This window comes from Anopheles stephensi, chromosome 3, assembly GCF_013141755.1.
Source record: "Anopheles stephensi strain Indian chromosome 3, UCI_ANSTEP_V1.0, whole genome shotgun sequence".
In the NCBI taxonomy this organism is placed as follows: domain Eukaryota; kingdom Metazoa; phylum Arthropoda; class Insecta; order Diptera; family Culicidae; genus Anopheles; species Anopheles stephensi.
Window position 1 is genome coordinate 81,881,580 of NC_050203.1, and position 24,515 is coordinate 81,906,094.

Consider the following 24,515-nt stretch of genomic DNA (forward strand, 5'->3'; position numbering starts at 1 on the left):
CCCGATGAAGAAGGATTACCGAAGGCGCTTAATTTCGAAACAGTTTACAAAGGTAGCCTGCGGGAAGGAGCGATACAAGTAAAGCACCTTCCCATCCAACGCCTTCCATCGCACTTCCGGTCGCATCTGTTCAAGCACCAACCGTGCGCTGTGGAACAGTTTCAGTAGCTTTTCCTCGTACAGCTCCTCTTTGCTTGTGCTAGTGAGATGGTTGCCGACCCCGTGCAGAATGTCCTCATCGCCAGCAATACCGTAGCTGGCGGGAAGATTCGAAGTGGGCCCATCATCTACCAGTGCAGCCCGTCCGTAGCGTACCAGCGAAACGTTCCGTTCGCTGTCGGCGGCTTGAAACTCCTCCACGGTCGAAATCCTATCAGTGAGCAGAAGCACGTGCAGCAGCTCGGACGAGTCCGCTTTCATCAATTGCAACAATCGTCTTACGGTGCCACCGTTTCGGCTGACGATGAAGACGTGCCGGACTTGGTGTAGGCGCGCTACGGCGATTCCACACCGAAGTAGTCCGTCTCGGGCAGGTTGTGCCGGGCACTGATGGTGATCGTCACCGTTTGCGGAGGGATCCGGACGGGGGAGTGGGATGGTTTCACAGGCTGCTAGCTGGCGGGATGCTAGCAGCGAACGCCAAAAGCACTTCGGTATGTACCAGGGCAGCAGGTCGGTCGGTGATGGAAGCGCTTGGTGGAAAATGTCCCTCAATGTAACACTAACAATTTGAGCCTGTTCTTCCTCCATTTTTGGAGCGCTGGTAGCGATGGTGTTGATTTTGACGTTTTTGGATGACAGCAAAATGGCTAGCAACGGTTACTATGCTCACGCGGGTAATTTCCTGTGGTGAAGCACCATGGTTACAACACCGGATTGGTTTCTCGACACAAATGCAAGGACGGTTTAAAAAAAATGTTGCTGCAGACAACTAAAATTAAAAGAAATTTCAGTGTGCAATATAATGCGAAACCTCAACAACATCCAGTGCGAATGGAACTCTAATTGAAAACCATCGATTTTGGCATATCAATGGGTGCTTGGTTATGAAGTTATTATCCCACCAAGCGCTCATCGACTCAAATCCTCGTTCTCAAGCATGGCACACGCGTTCGTGTGCCCCAATTTACCCACCCGGTCCCCCTTAGCGAAGAAATCAAATTGTGCTCCGTTCGAAGCGCATGGTGCAACACACGGAGTAAATGCAAATATTAATACATTCAAATTGCTGCCTGTCTCACCATATGTGTGTCGCGTGATGTGCAAGCTGGCGCACCCGAAATCGACGAACATGCAATTATCGGGTACATCAGCCGTTCAACTACGGTGCAGGAAGGTTTGCATGTTAGTGGTGCAATATTTGTGGCGGAGTGCTTGGTAGAGGTGATGAGCGCGACAGGATGAGGAACCATATTGGGTGCTTACATTGTGTGTTTTTGGTAAATATTTTGGACAGATTCGGCAGTAGCTAATCAAGCTGCGTGAAGGTATGAATTTGCATTTTAAAATTACTTCGGCGTGGAGTTGTCCATGGCAAATATTACGTTAGGCTTCTCCTATTTGGTGATACACGTGCATTTTCATTTACAATCAGATGACGCCTAAAGGTATGAAAATTTTAGTGTACGAACTTTGTACGGTCTGTACGAATTTTGTTTATATTGATTTGATTTGACGATTTCATATGATTGTGTTGTACAATCGATACAATTTTATTTCTTACTTATTTGTTGATGAATCCAAGACATATCAAAAGCTAGAAGATATTACTTTCTCATGGTTTTTGTACTCCAAAGCCCTTTTCCAAACGTTGATTACTCGTCAAATTATCTGCATTTCACGATTGCTGATGCGATCTTTCTATTCCACCCGTTGCTTTAACAACGCATCCACATAACACAAGGCCCCACACATCTGATTGCTTTAGTCAGCTTTCATTTCCCACGTATCATCCGGTGTCCCATATTCCTGGATGAATAATTACATTCCACATCGGAATGAACCGCTAAATTGCACGCTTTATTTGTGTTTCTACTTTGTGCGGGTTAATTTTGAGGGCAGTGGTGGTGGCGAATGGTGCCAGAAAAAGGGAGCATAACAAAAAAGGTGCTTCTCGCTCACTCAGATCTACACACACAGATCGATATGACGTGGTAGGGACGTGCTCACCGGAATGCAAACAACGTGTCAGTGGAGTAGGTGTTCCCGCAAGGCGTAAGGTAGGGTGGAACTTCCTTCCTAACATAATTTACTAACATTCAACCTAGGTTGTTTGTGTCTGTGTGTCTGTGTGTGGGGATGCTGCTTCGTGATGAAGTGTGGACGTGCCTGGGAACGTATGCGGTTCGCCTAGTGATTGCGAAATTTCGATACGAAGTGCAGTGTTTGCGTGAAATTCAAATAACACCCCAAACAACACCACCCCCCGCCGGTGTGAGGTCAAGAGCGGATCCTTGGGGGATATGTGTCTGTGTGTGTATGTGTTTGATAGTTCAAGGGAAAATCAACCTCATTGGCTAGCATCCTTCTCGCACGTTTTAGCAAGCAAATCCCACGAGACCAAGCAACGGAGCTGATGATTTTGTTCCACTATCTATCTGACGTTCAGCAACATCATTAAAAAAGTCATTCTGAAATGAAAAGTTGCACATATTGAAAAACGGGGGCAATCGCAAGGGGAGTGAAATCAGGCTGTTAATATAATAAAATAAGTATATTTGCAGCTTGGCTCAAATGAGATTTTCCCACCATCACCACCACCACCACCACTAGGACACACATCAACTGTAAAATGCGCGCGCGTGTGTGTCGTAACGAGACACACTCCAAACACTGCTCGCGACAGTTTCGTTTCGGGAAGACATTTTAATTTCGCGTGATGGCATAACGCGACCGAGTGCGCGCGTTCTATCTCCCGTCACCGAACCAGCAACCCGTCCGGAATGAAATTATAAACTTTTGATCGTTCAACCGCAACGTACCGAGGCGTAAATTTGATGCAAAATACCGGCGAAAATGTCAGGGATGAGAGTTATTAGGGAATGAGGTTGGGCTGTGTGTTTTTATTTAATAATTATTTAGCAACTTTCCATGTAATCAAGCTTATTGCACGGTAAGGATAAGCGAAAAGTTTCATAGTACTTACAGCTTTGGTTGCTGTAACGGGCAAAGGTAGACAAATTAAGTAAAGCCGACTAAGAGAAGATTTAAAAAAAATATGCCTTCAGAATCAGGACGATTTTGTATGTTCATCATTCTACAAAATCAAAATCAGTTTGAAGTAATTTATGTTCTAAAAATTCTCATTTACAAATAATCTGTTATCGAAAATGATTTTGTGAACATAGGTGGAGGCGCCCAGTACTTGTATTCATTGGCTAGATTTCTATCGAATTTAGATTGAAATAATTCCGGATGGTACTGATATTGTTATTGATTTTGTTAAAAAACCACAGTTCTTAAATACAACGCCTTCAAAGAATTTTTGACCACAAGTTGTTGTAACTCACTCTTTAGTGAAATGACCTCAGAAACGAAACTACGACCCCAGAATGAAATTTTTCATCGTACGGAAAGCAAATCTAGCCCCTTGTCCCGTAGCTCCACGACCGAGTTGGTAAGAAAATTGAATTGAAAACAGATCCATTGATTTTCCACTCGCAAAGATGCACCCAAAAATGCGCCGCTGGGAAATGCACTTTTCTTGCTACGGTGCTACGCGCACAACATAAATCCTTCGCTAGCTGCAAACCTGCCTGCATGCTACAAATCCGGCCACAACATCTGTCTCTGATTCACGTTGGCTAGGGGGGCAAAAACCTGAACGTTGCCTGCTGCATCCATTACGCCATTGTGTTCGAAAGCAATTTATATGTTTTCTGCAGCCCGTATCCAAGCAGGAGAAGCGTATGGGGCCGATATGGGTGGTAAAGCATTTGCTCGGTGCACACAATATGTTGTACCTTTGGGCATACGAGCTTCCCGAGATTCACGAGCGTGGTGTGGTGAGTGGAGAAAAACACCTTTCTATCTTTCTGTTTTTCCTCGCCCATTGAAGCTAACGATCGGAAATGTATTACTTTCTTTTCCACAATTTCCATTGAAAGAAACGAATGCAAAAGCTGAACGATTTGAACATCCTTTATTTTGCCAGCCCCCCAATTCTGACTTACTTTGCGTGTTTTGCTTCATTTCATTTTTCGATTTTGTGTTGGTCAATTTCAAAATAAAAGCTCCCGCTCTTTACACCATTCGGCTGCCAGGAAGCGGCCATTCGGTTGGGCAGAAGTCGTCGTTCTCTTACTCTGTCTCTCTCTCTCTCGCTCACTCGCTTCCGCTAGATTTAACTGGCACTTGAACGTAAACGGACACGGATTCAATTGCCGAGTGAATCGTTCTTGGTTTCTTCGGATCCTGAATCGTCCTGAGTGCAGCAGAAAAAGCATAAAAACAGCTCAAGCTCCTTCATCATTATCATCATTGACCCAGCTGTTCGGCCATCCGGAGAAGTGCTTTCGTGTCGGCCCAGAATAAACACTCACCGAAATAGTACGGCCAGTGGTGCAAAAATAAAAACCCCTCCGAGCTTCTGCAAGTGTCAGATGGCTTCTAGCTGTCTCCGTTTCCTCTGCAACCCCTTCCGAACACTTGGCCGTTTTTGGTCCCAGTGATACAAAGTCTCTGCATGCTGTAAATACGGGCACGGGCTCCGTTTGTCGGACACTTTATGGCTGTAACGAAGTGCTTATTAGTTTCCAGACACAGTCAACCCCGTTTTTTCTTTTGCTATCATCCGTGCTTCTGCTTGAGCACACTCGTAAGTGTGTGCTTGTGTTTTCTTGCACACTCGTCGGTGTTCTGGTCTTCGTGTGCACCACCACGAGCTGCCGCGTGTAGCAAGCACGATAATCAAATTCCAATTGCAATCTAAAACTCCTCCCAAGTTGAAGAACGTGATGAACTGGTTGGGTTCCGTACCGTGTATGACACAGCGGCGACCGGCTTCGGTGACGTGACGATGGATTTATGAATTGATATCACATTTTTCGCTTTTTTACTGTGCTCAGTTTCACCACTCCGTTTTATTTTTCGCCATCGTAAGCTGGTACAAATACGATCAGAAATAATTTTATGCGCTTCATTCGCTTTCGAGCTAGCGATATGAAATTTGTAGCTTGAAAATGCGCTTGGTACCTTCGAGCTCGTACGATACATTGTTCCATTCCGTACGGTACGAGCTCGTGCATCGATGGCAGTATTTATAATTCATGAATCAATCCATCATCGATGGTTGGTAGTGGTTACAAAACGAATGAAAAATGCTTTGGTTACCAGCAATTGATTTTCTTTTTTTTCCAATTTTGAACACATTTTCCTTAACTGATTTTAAGTTCGCTTTTTTTCTTGCTGCAATGAATGAAAATTATAAATTATTTCAATAAATAAATGTAAAATTCAATTCAATTTTCAAAGCTTCAATTTGTTTCAAAACACTGCTTCTTGGACAAGGTCCAACATTTCTATCGGAAGTATAATGTCTTTCTAGACAAAAGTTTCTTAATTTAAGAATCCCCGAAAAAGATACACTACTGGCTCCAGCAAGCAACGACCACTCGCATGGTACAAGCAATTACACAAAATTTGTAAATTATTCCCAAGCACGCCACGATGACTGCAGCAGGCTGCCAGATACTTTGCAAACGACCGCAATGAAAAGTGATACCGGTCACCTAAAGAGAATGCACCAACACACACACACACTCACTCGCTCGCACATAAATTTACCTCATCTACGCAGAAAAAGGCTCTCGGGCAGTGGCTCGGTGCAGCTTCTTCATGCCGGGGTCCCATCTGTTTGTGGAGTCATAAAAATGTAGCACACGGTCCCCAGAACGTACTGACGCATACAGAACGAGCAAGCTTGTTCTGCACACTGCATCGCACTGTAACCATAAACCCGGCTCTTGACCTTTCGTGGCAGGGTGAGGTCATGCGGAGCCGAGGCCAGCCACGATGAGCACGAACAAACATTAATGTGCAACCTGAGTCCACGGGCAACAGCGAGTAACAGCACCAGCTTCAGAACCGACCGCAACACGTGTCCTGGGGTTATTAAGAAGCGCGTTTCGGGGTCTGCTGCAGCGCTTTTCTCTGCTGCGAGGGAAAAAGTCTTTGGCAGTGAGTATGTAAAGGAGGCAGTGGGGTTTTCGTTTTTAACGACTTGACATAAATTTATGTACATGAGCATGAAAGCAATAACAATTATTGAGCATGCTGGAGCCGTGGGCTGGAGGGAACGAGATTAGACAGGTTGGCTTCAAGGCTGTCATTGTGCGAGTAAGATAAAGTTGTTTGGACAGTTCATCCCATGCAAGAGCTTTGGGAACACATTTAACTTTGCGATTAAAAACTGTGTTGCATAATTAAAAATTCAGAAGATTTGTATGTGAAGAACTGTAACACTCTAGATTCACCCTTCTAACGTTTAAGTTTGTGCAATTTTTTCCCTCTCTGTTTCTTCTTATTTGAAAATTATTAAAATGCAGGTAGCGTCTCATATACAACATTCAAACGCCTAAATGTAATTTTCTCTTTGCTTTATTACATTGTGTAGTCCCATGTCTTACTAGCGTCATAAATTGCTTCCGTAACCATCGTAATGACAGCAATTGGCTACAAATTCAGTACATTCGTCAATTAATTTCCAGAACTGAACCGTAAATCCCGTGTGCCATCTTCCTCCCTAATATGTCGCGTGATATCGTTTTCCGAACGGCTTCCGAGAAGCATTCGGCGCCCTATGTTCGAGCACGTTGGTACGTTAATAATTCAAGCACATGCTTTCGGTTCGATAATAATGCACACGACTGCTGGTGCCTTCATCACCAACACTACCACGACGAAATGCAGTTTGCACCAGTGATCGTGTATCGTCTCAAGATGTCGTCCTGCGCAATTCGTGTGATGGAGGCGCCTGGTCGTGCTTATCTATCGCACGGTGCTGTGCCTGCTATATTTATTATGCACTTGAGGCGTAGCTACGGGACCGAAAGGGAAACTGCGGTGGCTAGGAGAGCAAGGCGCGACGGGAGTGTCGTTGAACGTCTGCGACAATTTGGAGAAAGTAACGCTCGCCACGAGGGTGCTGTCGGGCGAATGAATGGTTACGTGTGAATAACTCGACCCCCGGCGCAATATGTACGACCAATTTTCATGTCATGCCGGGACGATACGAGTGGCCGGGAAAGAATCGCAGGCCCCCTGGTAGCCAACGCTAGAACGCGCCACGCTGCAATGAAGCGTAATCCTTTAATGTTTGCGCTCCGGTTCTCTGGGCGTGCATTATTAAAGCACGTTTCCCAGCGAGCTTGAACATCAAGGGAAGAAAGCGGCAGCGCCAGAAGTGGGATTATTTGCTTAAGAAGGAAGCAGTGAATGGAGTGAACAGTGCCGCTTGAAGACGAGCATCTTCTCGTCGGGGAATGTTTTCATCAGCAAGCAGAGTGAGCCACCGAGGGTTTGCTCCCCGTTCTTCATTAACGAGGTAAGTGATTAGCTATGGGTGGATGAGCGGGGGGTGCAAGTGGCCGGTGTTCTATCCTGCTCCGATGCACAGCAACGATAAGCGGTTTGGAGGAGGATGAGGCAGCCGATGTCTGCGCGATGATGCTAATACGGACGCTCGTTTGCTCTCCGAAATCCGGCCCAGGAGATGCAACCGTTTTGTGCATATTAATGAAGCTGATGATGTTGAATGGAAAAAGGATACTTTTGCTCACGGCGAGAGATTGCAATAAGGAAGCAGTTGCAGAAATTGTAACTGTTGTAAATGTTGCTCCAGATTTATACCAAGCTCCAAAAAAAAAAGGCTTCGCCTACAACAGACAGTAAGAGCGCGGTGTGCGAAAGAGGTACTTCAATTTCCGTTTTTTCTGTCGCTCTTCCAACAGCTTCAATTCGACGCTACTCAAACCGTCAAGATCTGGCGAACTCTTACTTGTTTTCTTTGACTCTCCCGTTGGTGTTGAACGCAAAATGAAATTAAACCAAATTAAGCAGTAATTAAAAGTGAATGATATTGCCGTCAGCGCTCGGTACTATCGAGTTCCCTGGGATTAGGGCTGATGCTGATGCTTTGGGAGACTTTTGCCGGATTCCCGGTGATTGGTGTACCAGTGTAAGTACGTCATCCAAGCCTAAGTGAAGCTAATTCAATCGAGTTTGCAACAGTGGGTAAAGATTGGATGCAGATCGGTGCAGGTGTGAACTGATGTTTCGTTCGAGGAGCGGACCACCCCATAAATTGGTTCGAAATTGAATCAATTTTTGCCATCAACTATTGCTACTGAAAAGGAGAAGAATTTTGAGACATTCACTCTGATTCGTGTCCTGGTGTCAGGATTCTGGATATCTACAGTTCTTCTACAGTTCATCCATAGAAAGTGAGAGAGCTATAGAAGGAAGCCCATCAATTTGATCATCACATTTTATTAGGAATCCCATCACAACAGTTTGGGCGCCTAATGGTGATGATTGAGTTAATAAAGCTCTTCATCTTGATTTGTGAGAAACGTGTTAAATTCAAAGAACAGCTTTATTACTACATCCCATCAAACGACATTAAGCTATCAAAACCATTCCGGATTAATGTAATACAATGATGGTTTAGATTGAATAACAAAATTAAATTGATCAAACTATTAAATGGCACTTTAAACATCACCTTCATTCTTCGCTCTCCAACGGTTTTCCCCCCCGGCGGAAAATTGCTGAACAATTTAGAAAATATTCAATTATGTTCCTACTCACAATAGCGCCAACGTTCGGTGCTTTGAGTTTTTCCTCGGAAAAAGCTTAAAACGCTCCAAGCTACGCTATATTGTTCCGCGCCCAGTGAATTATCGCCGTTCTCTCCCCCCCAGTGGAGCGGTGGGAAAATCAAAACCGGAAAAAAACAAAATCTGTTCATTTTCGTCCGATCGATGTGCAGCCAAATACAAAATAAAACACTTCCATTTCCAGTCGGCTGCGAAATTGAATTGATTTTATAGAATTCGAGCAGCAAGCAAAAAAAAACGATGGGCATGAATATTAAGAACGCAGATTGATTGAGAGGATAAATACACCGTACCGAAGGCAGCCCACCTAGCAACGGATGACCATTACCGGGTGGACGTGCCCGGGATGCGAATGGGTAGTCCGCTGAATGGAACCAACTTCATTTCCGGACTTCCGCATGTTACATTTGCGTGTTTGATCGAATTTGAAAATCGAATTATATTTTCCCTGTTAGGAGTTTGGAGACTTCTTCCTGCTTTTGAGAAAAGGGAACTTAGAGAAAGGATAAGATAAATCTCTTCGAAACATATTCATAATGAATCGAAACTTAAAAAAACGTCCTCCTACATAAAAGAATCATTAAAACCCTTATCATCTTTAGCACCGGCAACACGATGCCTGCCTAATCCAAACGAGCCTGATTGTTGGTTAATTATTGTTATTACTTCCATTTGCCCTACAATCACACTCTCTCTCTCACACACTCACTTTCCTTCTCACAACATGAATGGTCAGTTTTCTTCTTCCAACGAAAACGGAGCTGAAAAAAGCCAGGATCAAGCAGATCAGTTTCATGCGGCCTGGTCCCGTGCAATTAAAGCATCTTCCCAGCTTTATCCTAAACCTCCCGATCCCGAGCACCCGGGACGATGGGGTTCGAGCGTCTGAAAAGGTTTCCGCTTCATTTAGTAACTATTAATCTCGGACCGGTCTCACGTGCGCAGCGTACCAACCGCAACCACTGGGCACAGGCCCACCGGTCACCAACCGGGACTGGGCCCACGGTGGTGGTTGTGATAATTTGCATGCAAACCGCATACCGTGCCAACAGCTTTCCGCTTTCTGGGGTTTTATAGGGAGGAGAAGAAAGTGGGAAGCGGTCCAGTTTGAGGGAAAAGACTCCTGGACACACACCAACACTTAGTGGAGTGTGGTCTGAAAGATACGCGATGGAATGGAAAGAAAAGTTTTTTAAAGAAAGAATCACCTACTGTGGAGAGAAGGTTGGCCAAAAATGGATATTTGATAAGATTTTATGGATCATTTTGAAACATTTTTCATGAAAAAAAAACAAAAAAACAACAACAAAAAAACTATTTGTAATACTGAATCAAATAAGCAAATAAGCAATCAAAAATATTTAAAAAAAATCCTTCAGTTGAATACGATTGGTCATTGTAAGCAGACGTTTCCTTCCAAGAATCCATTTGAGGGAAGAACATTAAGGATGAAAAGGCACTCCATTCCGTCTGCTTTCTAATCTTGTTCCGATTAAGTCTTCTGAAACTTTTAAAGATTCTCAAAATCACTTTCTACTAGCTCCTGATCTACTAGACTCGGACTCACTAGCGTTATCAAATGATATCTTTACCTTCATAAACCTAGACGAGCACTATCTCTGCCCAGCACAGGCCACTGGGACACCCAGATAGAGATGCTTCACGAGAGATTAACATATGATTTGAAAGCCAGCTTTCAACACAGCCAACCGAAACCGAAAAAAGGATGATGGATTGATTCGTGTGTATGCTCGTCAACACTCCGTCAGCTGGAGCTAGAGAGGAGAGGGGAAAAAATGAGCAAAATGGTTGTTCGCAGTCATCAGTCGATGATAAATTGCAGTCCAAACCAAACGTGGGAGCTTCGAAAGTGACCAATTGGAGATGGGTGAACGAGGCAGAAGTTCATCATGCCTTTCTACCGAGCTTCATACATGGTAGAAGAAGGCGTCTTTCTCAGCCCCGATTCGCTCAAAGCTTATCTAATCTGGTTTTAAAATTAACCTCAAATTCGCAACGTCATCGGGTTGCGGGTGAACGAGTGGTTGCTGTTTTCTTGCGCACACAGTACAACCCAGGAGCATTCCGCTCGTGCCATGAATCACGTTTCCAGTAAATTATGATTAATGGAAACGACGAGCAGGTTTCGTGAACGGATTGCTTCGGCTTCATAACGCGCTTGTGGGTTGAGAATTTTAAACGCAAAGGGTATCAAACACTCCCCTGCAAGAATACAATTTCACGTTAAGATGGCTCGGTTAAGCTGCAAAGTTCAGCTCAGTAAATATAGATCGCTCCATCTGAAGTAATATGCAATAAATTGCCTAGAAGAACTCTGGCCATCTAGCACCACATCAAGTTTTTGTCTTATTTTTAGCATACCGAGGGTTTCTTTGCCTCAACACCCCCATCTTCAGCAAACACTAGCCTACCCTCACTAGAGTCGGTTGGATGAGTCTGACTTGTTTTAGTAGTCGAAGCTATTTAAAGACATACGTTGTGGTCCAATTTCTCGACAACCGACTGCATCAGACAGTGTCTGGCTGTGGGTGGACACATGGCAAACATAACCCACCCGACCCCAGCATTCCTACGCAGTGGGCATGTGGGCGATTGGAGAAAGGTCGCACCGACAGCTACAATGTTGTGTGTGTGTGTGTGTGTGTGTGTGTGTGCCTGCATTTCACCCCTCTGGCAGCTCTCCCTCCCCAAATCCGAATCCCTTAAGCTTCGATGGTTCATTTCGGATTGCTTAATGAAATACGAAATAACTTGTCAGCTGGACTCATTGTTGGCTGAACCGATACCGATACTGGTTTGCTGGTTTTGCCGAATCTTTATTAGAATGTCACAACCAAAAACATGTGCCGTACTTGGGAAAGCGCGCCATAATCCGACGAGTCAATAGAAAATCAGCCACCATCAGCACTCATTTCGCTTATGGATTTTGAGTGGTGCAGACTCAAGGATACAAATTGTACGCGTACTAAGTGAGCGAGAACGAGCGAAATGTAAGGTAATAATCACTTCCAGCCTGGGGGTGGGAGAGCCTATCTGGCACATCCGAAATTCCATTCTCCATCGAATGAGTATTCTGGCCACTTGTCAACGTTTTTTTCATCCTCCTTCGAAATACTTAAACCTCCCCAACTCACCCATGCTCAGTTAGGGTGGGATTTTTTTGACACAAGAAATTCCTTCCAACAGGAATATATTTTCCAACTTCCCAACCTTGCTAGTGTAGATTTTGTAGACGAGGAACATTCTTTCACGTACACACTACTACACACAAGGCAACACGAAACAGGCGAGAGCAGGAGCTGGATAATTTCGTAAGGATTAGCGATTTTTGTATGGGAAATGTAGCAAGAGAACCTCCAACGCTGGCCGGCGAGTAAAACAATAAAATAAAAACCAAAATTCCTGTTCTGCCATTAAAATGCCTGTCCCGTGCTTAACACTTCCTTTTCGGAGGGGAAATTATGCTACCCGTTGGACAAAACGAGGTCATTATTGAGGGGGAAAGAATAGGGAGAGAGAGAGAGAGCCTTTTGTTCTGATCTTTATTTATGGGCACAGACGAGGTTTGATAGCATAGTTATCCCTTTTTTGGGGAATTTTCTTGCTATGGCTGAGCATGAATACAAATTTTGCTATAAAATTGGTGGTTGAAAATTGTCTTTTTTTAGTCAATAGAATCGTTCAGCTGGATACAAAGTCTAGCAAATTATAATTAATCTCTTAAAATTTCGCACCCCTCATCAAGCCTCAACATTTCAACATGATTTGAAATTGAAGGGAAACCTGTCTAAAATCAGCAGACCTTTCACTTTATTTGAAAAAAACCTCCTGCTCAATTATTGGCACCCCTTTTGATGACCTTCAACTTTTACCCTTCTGACTCAAAATACGACTCACAACAACCACAAGTGTCCCGTCAATCATTCGCTCTATCCCACACCTGTATGGAAGTTTGAAGTGTGTCAGGCCAATTAGTTGTCTGCAGTTTTATCCCTGGTAGGCTTGCGGTTGCTGCGGTTAGGATGGGCGTGGATTAAAGAAGGCTAACCGATCTGACCTCTCGTGACACAAAGGGGCTCTTAATCGTCCAATAATCTGTTGCGCTTTTATTGTGCTAAAGTGTGTGTTGAATATTTTACGACAAACAATTGTTCACTTTGAAGGTATTCGGCGACATTGAATGCCAATTCTAACACTGATGAAGTGTGCTCAATGAATTTGTTTGTGTTCAAACCGACCAAACTGAGCAGCCATTTCACAGCCAGGGGTAGGAATGGTTTCATGCTTTTAAAAATAACTTTCCTATTCACCTTTGACCCAATCAATCATCACTCATCGAACTGGGGACACTTGTCTCCACTCCATGTCAGTCAGGCTTCATTTTTATATTTTCACCTTAACCTCAAGAAGGCACAACGAACGGTTCTTTCTTCGTGCGAAAAACCCTCCCCGGAGCTATAGAAATTGTACAAACACAAAATAAACGCTGCACAAGGATAGTCCCTTTCGCAAACGCACCATGTGTGATCATTAGATGGCTAAGGATGTGCTTTCGCATTTGCCGCACCTGCATGAACCGAATGAAGGGAAAAATGGGGAATCCTTTTCCCACATGTTCGGTGTGACGGTACTGCAAACCCAATAAACAGACGCAAAAATAGCTCCCGAGAGGGTCGTTACTCTGCCCATTGTCTCCGCAATGTACCGCATGCCGACAAATAAAAGGCTCACCAATACTACCGTACCCAGGGTACCTTCGTTCATAAAAATGGCATCCGCAGCCATGTGCGCTGTACATTGAACAGCAAAACCAGATGATAAACGGGTGTAACCGATTATGTATTGCACCATAAAACATCACGCAACAACAATTTCCCAAATGCACACCCTTACCCGGATGGGTTGGGGTGGGATGGAGGGGGGGGGGGCGAGAGAGGAGGGAAGGGATTTCCTTTCCCAACCACAGTAGGAAAGGGTGAAAGACACACGCGTTTATTACGCGTGATGAAATTGTTCGCCGACTTCGCAGCTAAATCCCGCCCGACTCACCGGAACGGCTTGCACGCCACCGATGAAGCCGGGGTTTGGTGCTTAGTTTTGAAATTTAAATTACGACCTTTGGGGCCATTATTAATCTTGCTTTGGTATTATTGTGGTGATGCCGGGGGGGGGGGGGGGAGAGTGGGGGTGGGACAAAAAGCGAAGCAAAATGGAGTCAAATTAATTTAAAGTACATACGGTTTGGCGTATAAATTATGTTTTTCTTTAATGCCTAGCCCAGCGCTGTACGCAGCTGTCGGGTGTTGTGGCTTTGTTTGTTGCAAATCAAAACGCAATTATACGGTACTATTCCGGGGAAATGCATAATGAGCGGGAGTGGAAAATAGTTTACATTCAATAACACGTGAATGTATAATGGCAAGTGGAAAATCATTTGCTTCATTTAATGGTCGTTTAGAATACGTTTAGTAACAACAAGCGTGGCGAATAGTGATCAAGCTTGAAGGATGTGCTACGCAAATTGCATACTTTGAGGGACTTTTAATCAAATTCATTCTAAAGTTATGCAATTTGATGCTAATATTCAAGTGTAACCGAATAAATTTTAAGTGTTTATGGATATCGCCTTTTGAGGTCTTGACAAGGTACCGTCCAGCTAGGTACGTCATAAAAATGATACCGAACAGTCCCTATAGAATCGAGTGCATATTTTCTTACGCAGGATTCGTATTTATAAAATTTCAAATTATCTGTCTTCATTGCTTTCTCTAGCTTATTTACAAAATGGGCATCAAAATAATAAAATAAAAAGCTCCAAGAATTGCTCGTGCAAGAGCTCTACCTCATACCACGATAGGACAGAAAGCGTTAAAAATAATTTACATGATGTCGCTCACCAAAACAGCCGGGTTCGTTGTATCTCCTTTGTCGCGAATCAGACCGCCTTCCTCTTCCTTTTTCTTACGCTGTAATCCTGCTCTTTTATCCCATCGTGTAGCAGCTGCTTGTTTCTTCTGGCGTTTTTTTTTCCTCCGAGAATATATTATTATCTGCCCGCCGTTGATAGCTGATGAAAACTAGCTGTCTACACCGGAGCTTAACGGTTTCAATAATCTTAATGAAAAACTTCTTTCTTAACACCCCATTTCCATTGGTGTGCCTGAAACCACGTACACATTTGGCCGTATTCCCTCAAGGGAATTTCGCACAAACACACCCTCGCACTCACACACACACACTGTCACAAACCGATCGTCATTTGATTAGTTATTGCAAACACTCACAAGACCGAACGTATTCGAGTGTCCTTCTTCGTGCTTTCTTTTCTGGCTCCAAACTAAAGGAACGGGGAAACGCCATCCTTAAACTTTATGATCCGCTCTCTTCATCTCCTCTAAGCTTCCCCATCCAGACTTTCAACGCCGATCCGACTCCAACTCCCAACTCTACGGCGCAGCGTAACGAGATATTTGACACTCAGTGTTCCTCGGTAACGTTTATGAATAATTCATCGACCGAAGGCTCAGCTGGTTCCGAGTGCGTTCAAGGCCAGAATAACTACCGTCAGTCTCTCACACACACACACACACAGATGGAGGTGACACACTCGTTTCAGCGACAAAACGACGCATCCCTTTTTTTTTACTGGACCAAAAGGGAAAACCAGGAAAATTGATTGTCCCGGGAAGGTCGAGAGAAAAGAGGCGGCGCGAGTAATCAAAAAGGGTTGGGATTGTTGAACGAAGGAATCAAAAAGTTAATCTCGCCAATTTTCCCACTTTTCCCACGAGCGTGAGCGGGCTATTGCTGGTCGGCCGAAGTGTTAGCGCGGGGGGGACGGTTTCGGGAAGAAGTTTAACTCAAGAAAGTTATTCCTCGACACAAAACTACCCCATATCTTAAGGCGGCGATAAAGATGAAAATGGTCACCAATGTGTGTGAGTGTGGTGACAAAATGATGACAAACTTTTATGTCGTCATCAAATAATGACTTTTCCTTAACCTTCATTTGTATGGTCTCGATCCCGAGCAACAGAACTATCGCTAAGCGCTGACACGCACCACGAAAAGACTCATACAGAAGCGAACGGCACAGGCGTCTTTACCGCGTGGAAAGTAAGAAAAACAATCGACCCTCGGGGGAAGGTGTGCGTGAGTCCACAGGAAAAACAGATTTTTCACCCTCGCTTTGCTGGCACGCCGTTACGGTTTCCCCCCCAAATGAGCCGTGAAAATGGAGCCTGCTTACCACCATTAAGGTCATTTTCTTTAAGATTTTCCTACCCGCCATGTTTGCTATTACAGTAAGAAGCTTTTGCTTTCGATTTATGATTTCTAGGTATTGTGTTTGCACAACAATAAATTCCACTGTTTGTGAGCACTTTTCCCGGGGTCGAGACTTTTCACTTTTCACGTAAGGGGCAACAGATTACGCCTATTTCTAGCTCCTGTGTAGCAGCAGCAGCAACATTCTTTCTTTTTAGCTTGCGGCCAGCTCGGCACAGCACGGAAGAGAAAAAACTGAGGAAAAACCACCCCGAAATGACCGGAAAAACTCTTCACTCATACACGCACGCGTTTTTTTTTGCACTCACCGCGGAACCGGTTGCGTTATTGGAATTCGCAATAAAATGCACGACTCCTGTTCACGGTCACGATTCCGTGCGCGAAAAACGGAATGCCTCGTTTTGAGGTACGTGTTTTCCGACCGCCGTGACGTCACTCACTAAAGCGCCGCTCGATGTGTGTGGGACGATGAAGGATCGCCTGAAGACAACAAACACAACCTACACACACACGCACATAGTGAGACGCTATATTAATATCCGCACATACACACACAGAGAGCGTTGGGCAAGCGCCTACAGATAGTCACACGTGAAAAGGATGCCTGCCGGGCATCAAGAGTATCACCCCCATGCACATGGTGCCTGGTTTTTCGCTTCCGTGTGCTGGCCTCCCGAAAAAACAGTCCCCGCTCGAATGCCACTGCACAATGTGTCAATTGCTAGTTGGTGAGATGTGAGCCGAGCTGACTCACGCAGCAGATCTTCTGCTGTGAGACTGTGCGAGAAGGACTCGGCGATGGTTCATCTCACCAAGAGGATGAGCTCACGTGAGACTCATCGCCTCAACCGAACGGGAAAAGCTCATCACTCTGTTCCGGGAGATTGCTCTAGGTTTTGACTCTAGGATGCTGCTCTCGCGCGGTACTATTAGTTGCTGCTCTCTGTGTGATGCTCGATGGGAAGCTAGGTGGCACAAGCATTTTGTTCTGCCACCGGTTCGTTCAAGATGGTTAAGGAATGTATAGGAGTTTTTGCTACGAATGTTCTTTTTTCCCGTCTCAACGTTATGAGGATGACATTTCCACTGATGTTCAATAATATTTATCCACCCACCTTACACCTCACAAAACGATTAAAGATTAATCCGTAGCGCGTGCTGCCACAATACACTCACAGTCACGGTAGACCTTCGAATGGGTTTAAAGAGGATCTTATGATTCACCATGCGTTGTTTTTCCTATCTTTCCTTTTTTCCGACGGCCCTGTTTTCGACAACCAGTAAGAGAAGAATTGGAAATTGTTTGCGAGCAAAATACGAGAGCGATAGCCAGAGCACAGAGAGCAGAGCGCTACGTTCCTGTCGAAAGCCAACAAGCATTTTGTTTGTGCTTGCATCCACGCAAGCAAACACAATGCGCCAACACACACATAAACACACCACACCGAGCAACCAAAACAATAACACAGTCCCACCAGCCTTCACAGTCAGTGAGTCAGATGTGTCAATTCTGTCAATGTTGTGCTGCTCCCGCTGTTTGGTTTTGGCTCGGTGGTGCCACCGTGACGGAGAAGGCGGTGGTACGAGCTTTTCCGAGCGCAAAAATTCATCTTCCTCCGTTCACTACCGGGCTTCGGGGCGCACCAACACCAACCGAGCGGAGGTTTGCTAGTGAGCGTGAGAAGCAGCATAGCACACCACAGCAGCCAAACTCACCACAGCCAGCATCCGAGGGACAGCCCCAAACTCACCACAAAACAGATGAGCTATTTCGGGTGCTTCGGACTCGGGTTCGGGTTTGCTCCGTTTGCTCGGTTTGTTGCAAGAAGACGAATGGGAATGGGAGCCGCTGTGTTTGGAATGCCGTTTCGAACGCCCGTGTGTCCGTGTGTGTGTGCGTGTGTTTCCGTGGTTTCTTGAATTGAATAAGCAGTTTCGGTGTGGTGGCACGTACACAGCTTCACGCTGCGAGGCGAATCGAGAAAAAAAGCAACGAAGGAAGGATTAAATGTGGACACCAACACACATGCCAGCGGATGCAATATTTTCGTGCGTTGCTGCGAAGGGGGCTTGAGCTGTATTGGGCGCGTAAGCGAGGCTGCATTGGAAATGGTTCGTAAAATTGCTACAAAAATGTTCGTTTTAGATAGAAAAAGTAATTTTGGTTCTTTGCGTAAGTTACCAGGCGTCTCCATTGACTTAATATTTTTGAATTTTCCTGAAAATAATTACTCATATCTTGAATTGACTATTGAAAAATAAAAAACAAAGTTTGAATTTTTTTTTATATGTGAAAAAACTTTAAATTATTAATATTTTAATTTATCTTATGTTTCAGCATGTTGATGAAGTACTGGACACCTCCATGAAAAAGCAATAAATAACCAATAAAATTTCAATGTCCTGCCCAATAAACGCATTAAAATAATATAATTTTATTTTTTCATTATGAATAAATTGTCGATCCTTATTCTTTGCATAACTAACATTGGATCATGTTTCTTATTCGATATATTACTAAACAAAAGTAAATGTGTTTCGTAAAATCTAAATTGATAATAATCATTATAGTGAACCATACACTTATTCCAACAATTAATTACACATCATATAACTTAAATATTTCGGGATGATTCCAAGAGAGGATTAAAAATAAATAATAATATTAAAAGTCCTTTCAGCAGTACAGTAACAAAAAAAAATCTGTGTTTCATTACACAAAATTCACACAGACTTCCACTTCCCTTATTGGCACGCATCTTGCAGCCTAAAAACAGTCCTCCACGCCTAACAACAAGATATAGCTGGAAAACCCATTCTAATTCAAAGCCCTACTACGCTGTGCACCATTTTGTGCCATCTGCAAAGCACTTGTTGAGCGAAAGGTTTCAACGCGTGCAAGTGCACTCGTGCTGCCACAGAACAATGGGCTGCAGAAACCGTTTCACACCTGCAAAAGCCCATTAAAGGCTTTCGCACCAAACCCCGTTCAGTACCGTGCGCCATTGTTCTACTACACGGATCCATCAAAACCAGCCAGCCAGCCAGCCAGCTTTGCACCACGAAACGTGCCGCTCGCTCGATCGACTGATCGGATCGGAAGCGGACAATGCGGTTCAGCTGAATATGCGAAGCGCACACTGCCTGCCACCCATCACAATCCATTATACCGATATGCATACCGGGTTATTTCGCACCCTGTGGATGCGAATTCCACTGAAAAAAACAGTTCCAACGGGCATTGTAAAATACCGATGCATTATTGCAATAACGAGAACCGGAGGAAAAAAGCAGCGTACATGGAACCCTGAGCAATAAATTGTCGTTGCGCTTTCTAGTCGCCCATAGAGAAGGCGTGCTTCTGCGTCATTCGTAAGGACGCAGAAGAAGCTCGATCGAAGCGACGCTGGTAATGGGGAAAAGGAAATGCAAATGCGGTTGCAACTGGCAGTGCTGCCACTCGATTGATATCGAAATGAAAGCATCGATGCATAATCAGCATTTTCACAGCCGTTCCCGCCTGACTGCGGCACGCCACGTACGTACTGCACGTCCTAGCTGCATCGAACGACGTTTCTTGTGTCGTTCGTGTACGGAAAAAGGTCCTTACGTGACACAGCAGGACGGTACCGTGCTTGGGAGTTGCATTCGACGTGAATGTGCTTTCCGTTACTCCGCAAGTGTCGCATTCAATGCACTCGAGATCGATTCTGTTATGAAGAGGCACTGCAGAAGAAAAGGACCGTAACACGCCAGCACGCCAGCCAGATGTGGGATCCTACCCAAGGGAAATGGGTGAGCAAACAGGACAACAGCCACCAGTGGGAAAGGAGTGAGAGGGAAAGAAAATTACAGCAAGCAAACGGAGGCAAATTATTGACACACATATAAAGTCAAATTGTGTGCAAATCGATTACCGACGCTCGTTGACGTTCTCCCCCGTCAAACCGAAACTCGACACGATGAAAGAAGCTGAATGCGCTTGCAGTTGCCATTTTATGAAGTTTTCCACCCATTTCTATCGCCAAACACACAAACCCACACACAATCATTTCTAGTGCGGCTAACTAGCGTAAACTTTTCATACCACTCAACGCAAACAGAGCGTTAAATTGTCGACACCCATACATCGTCGCTGTTGCGCATATGTTTCGCCTGGTGGACAGCAACAACATGTTGGGTCGCTAATTATCTTCACCGAGCCGAACTATGTTTCGTTTGTGTAAGCAATTAATTTTCCGCACCGAATGCATTTCCCGGCACCGTGTTGGAGAACGGTTGAGGTCAGATTGATCGCGGGAACGATGGACCCGAAAGGATACGTGGTTACGTGGTTAGCAAATTAAACTACCGTTTGTTTTTGGGGTGTTCGGGTGTTATCGGGTCGATCGATAACACGCCGCTTGTGGTGCATGTATCGAACACACTGAAGAAGCAGGGTTAATGTTATCACAATGATCTGATTTAGCAAATTTGTAAACAGGCGGACTATTCTAGCAGTTGTCTTGAGAGCTTCAAACATCATAGCAGAAATTTCATGTGTTTTGTTTCACATTGCCAAGCTTCTGGATACTTACTGGCAAAACGTAAGAAAACTTCAATACTTGAATATGCTATATGTTCAACTATCAGCCAGGCTATATGTTACCTACTTACTTATCAAATGCTAAAACTGCTTCGCGGTCTTGAGCTGCATCAATAATCCTTTACACGGTTTAGCGCCGTTGCATGCCAATCCATTATGAGGCATCAAAGCTAACAATCCATTGCAATTTGAGCCTAAAATGCCTCCTTTGCCCATGTGGACGTTCTAAAACAACTTTATGGGCTGAGTTGTCCGATTCCATTCGCATGACATGAGCAGCTCACCAGAGCCTGGTTAGTATAATTCGCTGCACGATGGTGAGATCATCGTAAACCTTGTAGAGTCGAATCAAGCCAAATTGTTCCTCTGAAGACCAAAGCCTGAAGGTTAAATATGAGTGACGATTGTTGCTAACACGAATTTGTCGAGTATTAAATGCCACAGGACCTGTTTAGCCACAAACAGAATTGACTGCTCTAGCACTTCTGGATTCATTTGAAGAAGCCTGGAAAGGAAGGTCTCCGTAAACCATGATTACGGCCTGAAAAAACTTTGCTGCGTAGGTCGTCCAGAGCCCTTTCAATGACATGTTTATCCCATTGCAGCCTTGATTTTCTTTGGCCCTACTAACTCGAGAGTCCCTGGCCTACCATTACCGGACTCATTGACTAAGTAGTGACTTAGTAGCATTTCATTTGTATCTGTATTGTCAGTTTTGTGCATAGAGAGACGATATAGACAAAATTTGAAACCCGTCCGGTCAAAAACTACCAATGTACCCCAAAATTCCATCCAAACTGAGAACAACTTAGAATAATTTCGTATAAGTTCAAAGGGTTTTAATGAGCCACAGGCTCCTCATCAAATTAATTTTATTAACAACACGTTTTGCACATACCTCACGGCAAATTTAAATGTAACGCCACTGATAAAGTTTTAAAAATCACATAAACATTTCAACACGACCATAAGAAAGGACCTTCATCGGGGACACACCGAACAGGTGACAACACATGGGTTCTCTCTCTCTTCCACTAAACGTTTTTCGGGTCGCTTTCAAGCACTGCACTGCATCACCCTGGTCTAAGAGCAGACCCTAGGCGTCAAGTGTTCGTCTCTTCATTAGGGTAATTATTTCGCTGCTGCCCCTTGTGATGGTTCAAGTGCCAAAAACGATCCTGTCGCTAAGGTCAAGCATCACAGCTCGTCCCGCTTCCCGCTCTACGTTTTGTAATCTGTCCCTGTTCGAGCCGATCCGGTAGCTTCAAGGTTCGGGTTTCAACCGAGCTGGGCTGAACATTAATCTCCCGATGCACTCGACCACGGGGGCCTCACTGCTGGATGCTTTTAGCTGACCAAACCGATGTGCACACGCTGCCAAGGGAAAACAAAAATGCTCTGAATAGGAAACACAGCCAAAGCAAACCGAAATCTCCTCCTTAGGGGACAAAAACACTCCAAACGAAACTCATCACTTTGCACCGGTAATGGTGGTGGCCGGTTGGAGTGGCAGAGTGGAGTAGGGGATGAAATTGAATTTTTCTGCGTACGTGAAACATTAATTAGCCTAATTACGCCCAGAACGACAACAAGCGCCGTGGTCCGGTGGTGGATAAGTCCCGCCAGCTTATGACCCCTCCGGGGTTATCCCCGGCTCGGTGGAAATGAAACACTAAAAGCTACGAGCGAAAACAGGCTTCTGATTTTGCTAATTTTCAACATCGTCTGGTTCGCTCTCTGCGCATCAAGTGCGTTTCGTCGTTAAACATCGGCTCACACTTGGCTCACCAGGATCAGAAGGTCTGCATGAGCCAAACGCGACGTTACCATGGTGCGATACCGTCGAGAACTGGCGGGCCAGAACGAGGCCTCATGATACGCCCTGTTTGCGTTCAGTTAGATGTGACATCCTTTCATTGCGCCAGAAAATGTGAACCTTCTCCCGTCGGAATGGAAATTGGCAAGCGCGTGAAATTATGTCTCGTTCTGTCGGTACGAGCTTCGCTGGCTGTTGAATTTTTGCTTTGCTTTGGCCAGCCAGCAGAAAAGCCATACGAAACGCCGGTGTGTTTGGTGTTCTACCTTAATACGATTTGACACGAGCGGGTGTCGCCACATTCATCAGGTTGTCGTTGGCAACTGAGTTGAGCTTTAGGGGGAGCGCGGTGTTTGAGTGTGAGAGCTCCGGCTTTTTTTTATACATTTACTCATTATGCCGGCAACACTCTGGGGGCACTGACACAGCGCACTGTAGTGAGCTTTCGAGACGAGAAGCTTTAATGTGTTCAAGAAGCGTTAAATGTATTTGATACATGTTCGTGGCAGTCAACTGGAACAGAGTGTTAGCATTAGGTGGAGGAAAAATGTTTTCATCATTGTGTGTTCTCTCAGATTGTTTTTAGGTACTTCACGGCTTTGATTACAAAATTTTCTTATTTTTTCAGAAACAATTTCTAACTGCAGGAGTGTTTCATATGTTCGAGATGTCAACTTGCTACAAATATCAGAAAATACCTTTTTATTTAACGACTAATTAACCAATACTCAGTTTAAAGTATTCTAGTCCTGATTTGCAACATTCGCCTTTCCGAAGCCAAACACATATTAGCTTCGGTTTCATAAAACGTAGTGGACGTGAGCTTATTCATTTAGCAACAAAGAACTGCATAAAAAAACTATCAAGCTATCCCCATCCTCTCAGCGAGAACAATCAGGTACCTGCGCTTTACCTCTCTGGGCGATAAATTTTCCGAAACCTCACACAAGAAATACAAACACAAGAAACTCCAGCCAGCTACAAAAAAATGCCCCGCAGTACGCCTCCCAGGACTGGTCAACGGAAAAACGGGCTTCTTTATGCCGGACCATTACTCATGCCACAAGAAGCAGCAGAGAGCCGAAAACACGTATGATAACGAGCCAGGAAAAACCTCGAGATTTCCCGTACCGAGGAAAAACAAACACAAAAACCTCACTACTCAGCAAGCCCGGTACCAGAATTAATGATGTAATTGTAAGCACAAACACAATTGCAAGCGAACGCTACCCTCGGAAAAAAGCCGGCCTCTTCAGCACGATGATCATCATCATCATCGATCAAGGTGTGTTTCCGGAGATTCGATGCTGCTGTTTTGCCGGAAGTGTAAAAACAAAAGCGGTATCCTTCCCTCTGGTTTGCCTTGCTCAGCGGAAACGATGCTCACGGTCGTCACGTCCGGTTCAATATTTGAATCGATATCTTTTTATCCCACTCGCACAGCCACACGACTGCGGAAACCAACGCGTAAAAAAAGGAAATGATTTCTCTACCCCAGGATCACCTAAACAATGTTTACACAAAACCCATCCCGCCCAGCATCCATTTACCAACAGGAAATCATCCCGAAAACCTGCCCAACCTGGCGATAGGGATTTAGCGTTTCATAAATCTCGGCACCCTTCGCATTTACAACTTACCACCGGTTCGCATCGTGGCCGCCATGTTTGCTGATTATTCCTGACGTTTCCGGGTGTGTGTTTGTATTGTTGCTTTAGCTTTATCCCCGAGCTGGACCGTTGATTGGGTAGAGGAAAAGCGTTTTTTCCTATTTTTATCCTTTAAGCGTTCTTGTTTTATTCCTCCGTCCGTAGCCCTTTAAATAGAGAGAGAAGAATATAAAAGCAAAGTATTATTAACAGTCCATCGTTCTGCCCAAAACAGGGCAATCGCTGAAAGTGTGAAAGATCAACATAAAAATCCGACGTTCCCTGGCGTTCCCATTCATTCGGATCTCCTTCCAAGCTTG

The 24,515-nt window shown here is 44.6% G+C and overlaps 1 protein-coding gene across 3 annotated transcripts in view; it reads right to left on the reverse strand.

The window, feature by feature from the left end:
• The window catches only part of LOC118513631, a 120,995-nt gene that overhangs the window by 46,526 nt on the left and 49,954 nt on the right, over positions 1-24,515 (reverse strand). Inside the window, exons 1-2 of one of the 3 annotated variants that reach the window (XM_036059697.1) lie at positions 16,454-16,789; positions 14,756-14,954 (exon numbers count right to left, since the gene is read on the reverse strand). Coding sequence is in view for 1 of the 3 variants with exons in the window: in XM_036059695.1 (XP_035915588.1) it covers positions 24,187-24,211 (25 nt within the window). In the remaining 2 variants the exon portion in view is untranslated. Of the gene's footprint in view, positions 1-14,755; positions 15,196-16,453; positions 16,790-24,186; positions 24,363-24,515 lie in introns of those variants that run through there. The other 2 variants (XM_036059696.1, XM_036059695.1) reach the window with 2 other exon arrangements.